The sequence below is a fragment of the Bactrocera tryoni genome, unplaced genomic scaffold (assembly GCF_016617805.1).
Source record: "Bactrocera tryoni isolate S06 unplaced genomic scaffold, CSIRO_BtryS06_freeze2 scaffold_162, whole genome shotgun sequence".
Lineage (NCBI taxonomy): Eukaryota > Metazoa > Arthropoda > Insecta > Diptera > Tephritidae > Bactrocera > Bactrocera tryoni.
Genome location: NW_024395881.1, coordinates 66,701 through 79,404, shown reverse-complemented (window position 1 = coordinate 79,404; position 12,704 = coordinate 66,701). Strand labels below are relative to the sequence as shown.

At 35.6% G+C, this 12,704-nt stretch overlaps 1 protein-coding gene across 1 annotated transcript in view; it reads left to right on the top strand.

Annotated features, from left to right (window-relative positions):
• The first annotated feature begins 532 nt into the window (after nt 1–532).
• LOC120780112 (carnitine O-palmitoyltransferase 2, mitochondrial) overlaps nt 533–12,704 on the top strand; it is a 63,515-nt gene continuing 51,343 nt past the window's right edge. Inside the window, exon 1 of the mRNA XM_040112395.1 lies at nt 533–923. Coding sequence (XP_039968329.1) covers nt 541–923 — 383 coding nt within the window. The 5' untranslated portion in view covers nt 533–540. The remainder of the gene's footprint in view (nt 924–12,704) is intronic.

The following is a 12,704-nucleotide window of genomic DNA, read 5'->3' as shown; positions in this document are numbered from 1 at the left end:
TTTTATATACCAATTAAAATAATAAATTGAAAGCGAGCAATGATATTTTTGCTATTATAAGTATATTAAATTTAAGATTTCGCTTATTCCCAACCCAATTTGCATAATTTTTCTGTAAATTAACAATATTAAACTAAATATTAATTTTTTAGAAAAATGATATTTTGAAAATGTACTCTATTTTTATAAGATAACACAACAGTCTTGATAGTCGCTCTTCTAATTTTCATATTACCGAAATGAAAATGCCGTCGGCATATGTGCAAATGGGATATGTTGCCTCTTCGAAATTTTCATAGAAATGAAAACTGCGCTGTCAAACTGCTGAAGTGACAGCTTATAGCTTACGATGTACTGCATACTAATTAGTTTGCCATATATTGTAAGCTATAAGCAATGTGGAGTCTGCACAGGCAATAGGCACGGCAATACAGTAAGTATGACATACATTCTATCCTGTCGAGATGCCCCGTAATGATTTGGCAATGGCAATAGCAATAGATTTGACAGTTAGTATGCCATAAATTTTTGACTGTCGAGATGCCCCGTTATGTTCAGTTTTATGTTGCTGCAAAGTATTTAACTATGATAGCATTAAATTTACCTCGGCACAGTCCATTGATCAGTAATTTAAATTTGTGTAGAAGAACATTGTCTGACCAAAGTCGTTATCAGTTTCTTCAACATTCGAAATTACCTACCTATTACTTTCAAAAATCGTTACCTCGTTTACCGATTCCAAAATTAAAGTTAACAGCTTCTCGGTTTCTTTCTGCTGTGCAGCCTCTTTTGGATCAGAAAGAATATGATCGCACCGTTCGAATTTTATCAGATTTTATAACGGGTGACGGAATCGAATTGCAGGCATTACTTCAAAACTACGACAATTTAAATAAACATACAAGCTACATATCAGAGCCATGGTAAGAACTTTTGTGTGTGAGTGTGCTTCTGCTTTATGGCCTTCCAAATTAATAAATTCAATAGGTTTGTATTCGTAATGGCCAAAGTTCATCTATTAATTATCTTGCGAATTTTAGATTAATATAAAAATGTGCCGATAGAGAAGGCGATTACGATTCTTTTGGCGCCGCGATCTGAAGGTATGGGCGGTTAGAGGAAGTCCTCAGGATTAAAAAAAATGTATAAACATTTATATAGGCTGCGATTTAGAATAGCAACCCCCGATTTCGGGGTTAGAATCGGTATGTACGGATAGAGGAGGTCCTCCAGATCAATAATATATATATATATATATGTACGTACATATATAGTTGCCGCTGACTTATGGTTTTTGAGATATTTGCATTTACACTTACATTTTTAACTTTTATATCCGCTAACACTTCACTAATTTGTTTCTAATCATTTATTTTATAATAAATAGTGCAAAAATAACATTAATTCCATATCAAACTTTAGTTAAAATCCATTTATTCATAAAATAAGAAAATGGTTGTAAACAAGCAAAAAAGTCTTCCTAATTGGCGTAGACACCGCTTACGAGATTATAGCCGAGTTAAACATAGCGCGCTAGTCGTTTCTTCTTTTCGCTACGTGGCGCCAATTGGATATTCCAAGCGAAGCCAGGTCCTTCTCCACCTGGTCCTTCCAACGGAGTGGAGGTCTTCCTCTTCCTCTGCTTCCCCCGGCGGGTACAGCGTCGAATACTTTCAGAGCTGGAGTGTTTTCATCCATCCGGACAACATGACCAAGCCAGCGTAGCCGCTGTCTTTTAATTCGCTGGGGGAAACTTTAGTTTACCATCCCACGATTTCAGGGTTAAAAATGGTATGGTTGGATAGAACTGATGCTCCTGATTAAGAATATATACAATTATTGCCGCCGCAAACTTATAGTTTTCGAGATATTTGCATTTAAAGTTGAAAATTTTGCAAATTTTATCTTGCAATTTCTCGATTTCTCTTAATTATTTATTTCATATAATGCACTTACACTTCACTACATTGTTTCTACGTATTTTTTTTGGGAAATTATTTAGTTATTTGCTTAAAATAAGCATTTTATATTTTACACATTTTTCATTCCATGCACAATAACAAAAGTATGCCTTGTTGACAGATAATAAGTGTTGCCATAATTACACATTTATCAAACGAATAAAAATGCAGGAAACAAATACCATCTGAAATAAATTTTCCATTGTATTAAGTTTTTAGGCTTATATGTGTATTTAATTGCGTCTAATAATTTTATAAAAGGATCATTATGATTATTTGCAATATTTTTTCTCCAAATATATTCAATACCATCGGCATACGCCAGCAGCTGTACACTAGGGGTATAACTTTTTTGCAACATAATATTTACATGGCCGTACATGATGAGCAATGGTGAAAAAATATTAACCGCGTTTTTACTTTTTTGTTTTCTTTCAAAAAGTTACCGCACCAACGCAATTGAATTTTTTTTTATTTTGATAAAAAAAAATTGCAAAAAACGCGTTTAAAGTTTTCAAATCCCATAAGCCTCACTGTAAAAATTTGCACTATTTTGTGGATATCTCAGAAACCATGCATGATATTGGCTATGTTCGTAAATGCAACATGACGCGCATCATGACGATTGCATAACAAACAGAACGTTCAGAAATGCAATATTGCAACACTGCAATAATCAAGCGTTCAAAGAAGCAACACTTCTATCAACTGCCATACATAATTTCTATCAAAAAATTGTTTACTGCATTTAACTACGATGTCTGACGAAATGTAAGTGCAAAACTGTTTTATTTTAATTTTTGTATTGGAATTTAGTTAAATTATGTTAATAATAATTGTATAAATTATTATTTTTAAATTTTTAGTGAAAATCTCAGTAATGCGGAGACGCAGTTATTGCTGAGAGTACGGTTGAATATGTCCTCGGGAAACGACTTTATTGTTTTAATAAATGATTTGTTTTTAGGTATTTTTCTTTTTAAAGACAAACATTTGTACCTACAAATATTTCTTTTTGACTTCAATACCCTTCTTTTTCTTAAATTTAAAGAAAATCTATCATTTCTTTGCTCACAAATTTCGTCTAGTGTTAGATTCAGCAAAATTTCCATTTTAGTACTATACGCGTTCAAAAATGCAAACAAATGTATCTGCAAATTGTCGAAAATTGTATAAGAAGTATCAAACGTCAAACTTGCAGTGTTGCTACTGTTGCTTATGCTGCAAGTCATGATGCATTTACGAACATAGCCATTGATATAAAATTTTGATACGATATAAAATCTACGTTTCGGCATCATTAACTCAAAAAAAAGTTTTTTTTGATTATTTTGCAACAAATATTATTTATTATTATTTATATCTAAGAAAAATATAGTTTTTGTTAATTCATTTTCTTTTTTTTTTTTTAATTAATTACACATATATTTTATTTAGAGTTAGAAGCAATAAACTTAAGATTTAAACTGCGCTTAGATTTACGTTTCGGATAAATGTCTTGTATCAATTTGATGGCTCGTTCTGCGCATATATTCGAGCGCTGTTGGTTTGCAATAAATGAGTCTTCCTTCACCCAGTGTTTTAAAAAACATTGGTGCGCTGCTTTAAAAGGCTTTACCGATGTTTCTAATTTTGTGAAGTCATTTACATGAAAACGGTGGTCGAAAAACCATACGTCATATCAAGCGCCGCATATCAATTGACAAATACGCAACAGTTTTGTTCGGTGTTTGGCAATGAGTATGAATGTCAAAATGCAGAGTATAGCCCTTGAGTTCCAACAGGCGTAGCCGTGGTAGAGTCTTAAATTTTATATAAGGAAAGATTTTATTTTTTTCATAATATTTGAACGCTTGTCCCAGCTCTCATACAAATACTGCATGTCATCGCGTCATTTGATGCATCTTACTTTCAATTTTTCTTTGCCTTGAGCGAAACTTTGTTTTAGATCATCGAAATTATTGATCATTTCTGAAAATATATCGTACGGAATATTTGGTGATATTGATTTTCCATCCAGTTACTCATCCATTACATGTCTTAAAATCAGATCTAAAATATGATGTTGACAGCCCACATATTGCGGTGAATGTAAACCTTTAGTTGAAAACTATTTTTGGAGTGAGATAACAACTCTATTTTTATGTCCTGTATTGACGGTTGTTGTATCACACACAATCATTTTGATGGAGCCCCACAGTTGAAAATTATCGAGAACTTCCTTGATGCCTTCAAATATGGTTGAACTTCTTCCATTATCAAGATCCAAGACCGCCAATCTTACTTTTCTGAACCCATTTTTTAGCACCACGGACTGTATTTCTCTTTTACCGAATTTCTTCCCAGCAAAATGACACCAAATGTTATTCTTGAGTGAAGTCTTATAATCTTCTTCCAAACGTTCTGCTGCTTTTTTTGCTGCTTTTAAAATTCCTGGTTGTGTTGGTGTTGTTATATTAACTCCTGATTTCGCCAATTCTTGGCACATTTTAGCAGCATTTTTGGTGGTCACATTGGCAGTTGTTACTATTTTCACTGCTGCCTTTGTTGAACAATTCGCTTGTTTAAGCCTTGAAGGTACTTCAAATTCTTCATAATTCGGGATGATATTGAAGATATTGATGACTTTAATATACTATTATTTTTGACGGAGGTATTTTCTTTCATTTTAAAAGCTATGTATGGGTGAAGCTTTACATCCTTAGTAGTTGTGTACCCAACTTCTCCGTTCGTTCTTATTTGGAGTTCATACAGCTCTTTATCTTCAGTACCAAGCCACATACCGTTTTTATTCGTTACATCAAATAATTTGTTAATGAGATTACCATGTTCCACTGCGTTTTTTAACGATTTATGGTATGTTTCTATGAGTTTTTGTATTTTACGTTCAAGGGATACTTTTGCTATGATTGGAAAATTAAGTTTTGACCACAAATCAATCAGTTCTTTTCCAATAATCTCTCACCTCTTCACTTTGCTTTTTTTAATTTTTGCCAATGCATTGTATCATCCAATTATAGCGGCCAGCTTAGAAATTTTGCACAATTCGGTTAAAATTTTTCAATATTTACTATTTCACGTCTTTTCGTTGTACTTTTTTTAAAAGCAACTAATGCCCCTATTGCGGTTTTCAACCCAATGCATTTCAGTCGAAGTTTAAAAATTCGGTATTGCCAACTTCAACTCAATCCGTCAAAAAAAATTGCGGTTGAAGTATGATCGAACTTCAACTTTTTTTTTGGTATTGCGATTTTCAACTCTGTGCAAGTGGGGTTGACTAGCATATAAATAAACTTCAACTGCTTAATAGCAGTTGAAGTTCAACGTTCGTGCAGTGAAATACAAAAAAATATTAAAGAAAAATGGAGGACGGGTAAAATAACTATTTTAATTAATGTTAAATTAATTTAATTAATATTTTGTATAAGTTTTTAGAAAAAATAAAGTTGCAACAAAAAAGCAATTCGAAAAATTGGTGGAGTTAATGGAGAAGTTTCCAGAAGTAGGAAGAGGAAAGCCACAATTTGGAGACAATAAGTTCAAATTGAGGTGCAGCGCCTCAAAATTGCTAAATTAAAATCTTCGCAAAGATTTTAATTTTTTTTGGTTATTTAAGACACAAAGTAATATTTTTTTTAATTTTATTTTTAATTATTCTGGAATAAAGTGATATTGTTATTTAATGAATTTATTTAAATAAAATTTAAATATATGCCTGAATAAATAGCACATTAGAAATAATAAATGAAATTTAATATTTTAATTATTTAGAGGAAAGTTTTTTTTTTTGGCAACACTGGGCATTTATTGGTTGTTTTATTTTCATAAATATCTAATTTTAACGATATTGCTTAACGATTTGTTAAGTGAGGTGAAAGTGATTGAAAGTAATCGAAGTGAACATTAAGTACGGTGATTATGCCTCGTAAAAAGTCAACCAGCAAATTTGCTTGCGGGGCTTGTCTTAATGTTATTCGTGAAGGTACCAGCAGCATTCAATGTGCTCAATGCAGCTACTGGCATCACGCTCGGTGTACCGGACTTAGCAGCGAAGAATTTAGGGCTACAGCTAATAAAGTATTAAAAAATAAATCAGTTTGGAAGTGCGACAAGTGTCTTTGCGAGGTTACTGTAAGGATATCAGATGCCCAGCAAGATTCTGAGTTAGTTGAGAAAGACAGTGACGTCACAGACGACGAGTCCCTCGATAAATATGAAAACTTACTCATCAAACTGTCGAAACAAAATTGAGTCAAAGTTCGATAAATTTAAGCAGTCTATTGAGGGTAACCTCTCAGATATAAGGAGTGAGATAAATAAACTAAACGAGGCTATGTCGAAAAAGTGCTCACATTTAGAAAAAAGAGTTGCGGAAATAGAAGACAAATTAAGTTCATTCTCTTCACTTCCTCCAGAGGAGGTCATTACGGAAATCAATGAGCGTAAGAAGCGGGAAGCCAATGTGATCGCATTTAATATTATCGAATCCGAGGCGGTAGATGGTAAAGTACGCCTAGAAGAAGATAGGGCACGGTTATCATCAGTCATTCCTGAAGAGCTCCATGACAATATGAAATCGTTCAAGCTACGCAGGATAGGGCGTCCAACACCCGATCGGTCTAGGCCTTTGCTGATTGAGACACAGTCTGTCACTTGTGCCAGAAGTATACTAAGATCCAAACCTGATCCTGACACACGAGTCTCTTTCAAGTCAGATCTTACTCCGGCTCAGCAGTCACATTTGCAATCACTGAGGGAAAAACTTAGATTGCTGAATGACAGTGGCGTGAAAAACAAAACCATTAAATACGTTAATGGCACGCCTAGAATTGTTAACACAAACTTTCGCCAAGTCGTCGAGGAAAGGAAACCTAACGCAGCTACAAGTATACTACCAGAATACGCGCGGTCTAAGGACAAAACTCAGCGAGTTCCTAACCTCATCAGCAAGTAGTTCGTACGACGTAATATGTATCACAGAGTCCTGGCTTCACTCATCTATTCAAAATAACGAATTCATCGACAGCTCCTATATCACACTAAGGAAGGACAGGGATACTTCGACAGGATGCGAAAGAGGAGGTGGTGTCCTGATCGCTTTTAAACGAATAATTAAAGCTGAGCTTATATCCATTGGGAACAATAACATAGAACAGATCTTCATAAGGATCAAAGGTGATAATACTTGTATCATCATTGGGTGCGTATATATACCACCACAATCTAATTATGAGATATACTATGCCCATACTGAAATATTAATACATTTGAGAGAAAAATTTCCGGATTCAAGGATCATGATAGTGGGAGACTACAATTTGAATAGCAGTACACCGCGCTTTGATTGTGAGAAGCTGCTGTACGATACCACGGCCCTTATTGAGTGTCAACAATTCAATAACATCTTAAATAAAAAAATAAACTGTTGGATTTATGTTTCAGTAATTTGGATCTCTCAATCAACGAAACTCTTGCTTTCACGACTGTCGATAAATATCACCCGCCTCTGGAGATCTCCTTGGATTTTCAGCCTAGCCTAATACCAAATTATCCTCCTTCTTATTCGTTTAAGAAAGCCGACTATGTGAGTCTTAATGCTTTCTTTTTAAGATCTAACTGGATTGAGCTATACAAAATAAAAGAAGTAACCTTATGGTTTTATAATAAAGTACAAGAAGGTATTTCTGAGTTCGTCCCTGTATATTCGAGGAAACCAAGTAAATTTCCCTGCTGGTTCTCTAAAGAACTTATAAATAAAATTAAATTGAAGAAATCTGCACATATCAGATATAGGAGGAATAAAAATAAGTCAAATTATAGATGTTTTAGCCAACTGAGACTCGAATGCAAGAAATTAAGTGCAATATGCTACAAGTCATACATTAATAAAGTGGAAAATCTAGTCTCTTCAGACAAAAATGAATTCTGGAGGTTTGTCAAGAACAAAAGGGGTACCGACATGGGAGTTCCAGCTACCATGACATGGAATGACCTAACCGCTCATTCGGGTGCGGAGATTAGTAATATCTTCGCATCTTACTTCAAAGACACCTATACAATAAGCCCCAGCAGAATTGGTCATCATCAATCTGCTGACATTGTAGGAAATGTGGAGCTAAATGAATTTGATGCTAACTTCAACGAAGTTTTTAAGCAGCTATTGGCTCTGGATCTAAAAAAAGGAGCAAGACCTGATGGTCTGCCTAATATATTTCTACGCAACTGTGCTGTCGGGCTCTGTGAACCTATCACGCATATATTCAGTAAGTCTTTTTATCACGGAACCTTTCCATCGGCGTGGAAATCGTCGTTCATCAGTCCCATCCACAAAAACGGCCCAAGATCTGACGTTACCAATTATAGACCTGTATGTATCCAATCGGCATTAGCAAAATTGTTTGAGAAAATTGTCTTGCCTCAGTTGATATCATCAATCAGAAATATCATTTCTCCTAAGCAGCACGGATTTGTTGGTGGCAGATCCACTACAACAAACTTATATACCTATGTCAACTACATCTTGAAGGCCATGGACAGTGGTATTCCAGTTCATTCAATACATACGGACTTTAGCAAGGCATTCGACAAAGTGGACCATGAGACTCTTATGGTGAAGCTAAAAAATTATGGAGTGAATTGCAATGCATTACGCTGGATCAGATCGTACCTAACAGGAAGAAGGTTGCAAGTAAGAATCGATGGACACATTTCAGATGAGTATGATGTCACATCTGGTGTTCCCCAGGGATCCCACCTTGGACCCATACTCTTCAACATATTTGTGAATGACATTAGGAGGAAACTGCAGTCTGAGTACTTATTATACGCTGACGATTTAAAAATTTTTCGTAGAATTTTCACCGTTTCTGACAAAACGATATAGATGAGCTGTATAACTGGTGCAAGATAAATAAACTTGTTTTGAATGTGAAAAATGCGCAGTGATGTCCTTCACCCGTGCGCATACGCAGATACCTTTAACCTACACCTTGAACGACCAAAGACTCACGGAAGTTGAAGACATCAGAGACCTGGGTATAACTATTGACAGAAGACTAAATTTCAAGAAACACATCGATAAAATTACTTCGCAGGTATACAAAGTACTAGGGTTGATTAATCGGATGTGTAGGGAATTTGAGAACAATTGCTCGTTAACCTGCCTATTTTCTGCAATAGTGCTACCTATTCTAGAATATGGAACAGTGATTTGGTCCCCATTCACGGACTCAATGATCAACAGAAGAGAGAGAATCCAGCACAAGTTCTGCAAAGCGCTGCTATTTCATAACAGACACAGAAACGATATAAATTCAACTGAAGACGTCCGAAGAATACTGAAAATAAATGACCTGAAATCTCGACGGCAGGTAGCAGACCTCATCTTCTTATTCAAAATCCTCAATGGATTAATTGATGCCCCAGAAATCCTTGCAGACTTTGAAATCGTACCAAATGAGCTTAACCTTAGACAGATGAGGATTCTAAAAACTTGCAGATCGAACAAAAATTATGTAATCAATGGCCCAAAGGAAAGAATCTGTAGATTGGTAAACTCTTTGCACGGTGACATCAACTTCTTCAGCGGGTCTCTACAGAACCTGAGAAAGATCGTTAAAAAAGCTTTATTAAAATACTAGTTTTATATGTTTAAGCCTGTTGTCTTATTTAGAATTATAATTGTTATTAGATGTATAGTGCCGATTGGCGTTAAATAAATAAATAATATTATTGCGAATTATTCGAGCCGTATCCTCTTCTTCTCTTTCTATGTCCAAAATATCATTGGTCATTGTAGTATGTGAAGTAGATGGTAATTCTTCCGAAGAATCCCCCTGAAAGTGTTTGCAAATATTGTGCAATGCGCAACAAGCATTTACAAATTGCGTAGCCTTTTCGGGAGTGTAATGTAAACCTCGTACAGATAAAAGACATCGAAATCTACTCTTGAGTACACCAATTGTCCGCTCTACAATATTCCGGGCCTTTGAGTGTACTGTATTGTAGCGTGCTTGGGGTGAAGAAGCTTCCGCTAAGCGATAAGGCGTCATTAAAAATTTTTGCAGAGGATAGCCAGCGTCCCCTAAGATATTACATTACTCTAATTATTTAGCAATAAATACGATAAAGTCTTACCCAAGATCCAAGTGTTATTCTGTATGTTGTTCTGTAAATGCACTTTCAAATCACTAACATTGAAAACAAAAGAGTCATAATTTGCGCCTGCATGCCTAGCATCCACATACCGAATAGACATTTTATAATCACAAAGCTAAAAATTTTAAGAAATTATACCATTTTGTTTCTAATATAATTCAGATTTTATACATACAATCATCACGTTTAAACAGTAGTAGCCCTTTCTGTTAAGATAAAGATGTTGCACTTTTTTTCTTGGTGAAATTATGGGAACATGAGTCCCGTCGATGCAACCAACTACTCCCGGGAAAGCACTTTTTGAATAAAATGAAACTTTTGAAGCGTTTTGCTCCTCCTCAGTCATTTGAATTTTAATCCATTGGGCACAAATACGTTGTTCAATTATATTTAGAACCTCTTTAATTACTAGTATTTCGTCATTGTAATATAAATCAAAACTTATATGCATTTTTTATTTATTGTTTATTATATATGTTTATTCACTTTTTCGCGAGCGACAACTGAATTCAATTGTTTAAATATGTCGTTTACAAAATTTTAGCTGTTTCACTATCTGTCAAATTTCCCTTTCTTAGGTTGGCAACGCCAATCATATTTCGACTGAACTTAGTTGAAGTTCGCAATACCGAAAAAGAGTTTGGTTGATCTGAAGTTGAGTTGTCTTAACTTCAATTCGACCAAGTCGGGTTGAAAACCGCAATAGGGGCATAAATTATTTGTCCACACTTTTGAATTTTTAAGAACATCTTTTTCACTCTTATTAAAAGACATTATGTTTTTGATGTTAAATAGTTATTTGTCCACATTCAATAGCTTGGCACGATTCCGATAACTTTGGCGGAGGGGTAAAAAAAACCGAATTTCCGTATAAATGGGGTATGTACGGATAGGGGAGCTTCTCCAGAGGAGGAATATCCAAAAATAATGTCAAAATAATTAATATTTTTTAAAATATTCACGATTAAAAGTTAAAAAATTTGCACTAAGAAAACATGTTATTTCTCTATGATTCACAAAATTTTTTTCACATTTTTTACTTTGTATATTTAAATACACACTCTAAGCTTTGAAATAAGCTTACATTTCACTTTTATTTTGCTATATTTTACCTAAATTTATTAATTTAAAAATCACTTAGCACACTCATCGTTGAAAAGGTTAGATTGTTTACAATTATGAGGAAAACGAGCCTTGCCACATCTGAAACAGTAAATAATAAATTTAACAATTTTTCTTTGTTTGTTTTATCGCGTGATTCTTTTTTCTATATTAACTATAAAAAAGTACTTTCTACATATGTACATATATGTGTAATACGTAATTTATGTGACTAAAGTACTTTCGCGAAGTACTCCTTTCTGCGTTGTGGGCCTTCGGCCGCGCTCTAAAAAAATAACTCTGACCGAGTGAATACCCGGGGTGACTGAAGTACTTTCGCGTAGTACTCCTTTCTGCGTTAAAAATAAAAAAGTATATTGACTTTTTGTTATAAAGTGGTGAAAGGTGTTATATTCTTTGGTTATTATGCACTCATATTCAAACAAAATTTAAGTTTTCGGTATAAAATTGATAAATTTTGATTATTATTTCTGTCAGCGATTTCCATTTACATTTTGTATAAACTGGTTATATTTTACGGTTATCATTGATTGATTGATTAATATGAGGAATGCACTGCGACCTTTGGTCTATTGTGCCCTCTCCTAACTTACATAGACTCACCTAGCCCCAGCGCATCGATGAAGTTCAGTAGCCTTCTGGGCGCTAGTGAGGTTATGCTATCCCTATCCGGAAGCACTGCTCCGAGGGCCTTAGTCCTGCGTCTACAGACTGCTGCGCAGTCAATCAGCAGGTGCTCCGGGGTTTCAGGCTCCAGGTCGCAGAACCGGCAGTTAATGCAAGAGGATAGGCCCATGTTATACAGGTGCCTATTCAGCTTACAGTGGCCGGTATACCATGCGACCAGCAGCCTGAGTTTGTTCCTTGGAAGGTTAATTATAACCTTGAACCTGCTTAGATTGTATCCTCTCATTAGCAGTTTGGCATGTCTCATACCACGCGTTTGCCGCCAATGCTCCTCTCTGCCCACTCCTTCTTCCCTGCGAAGTAGCTCCTTTATGGTGTGTGGACCTACCCCAATAAAGGGTTCCGGTCCCACCATCTTGGTGGAGGCTGCGGAGCGGGCTAGCTCATCCGCCAGTTCATTGCCGGCTATACCTCTGTGACCGGGCACCCAGATTAGGTGTACCTGGTTACGTTCTGCAAGGCTATTCAGCCTCTCCCTGCACTCCTGCACTAATAGCGATTTGATTTCGTAGGAAGTGATCGCTTTTAGCGCCGCTTGGCTATCACTGAGAATGGCTATTCTCTCATTGCGATAGTTGCGGTGGAGGTTTATTTCTATACACCGACTTCATGGCATAAACTTCTGCCTGGAAAATGCTCGGGAACTCTCCCCATGGGTATGGAGAGCTTAGTGCGTGGGTCAGCAATCCCCGCACCGATCCTCCGGCATTTTTGATCCGTCGGTGTACCACCTTAAGCGTACTATTCCTCAGCATCAGTTCGAGGTTGGAATCATTC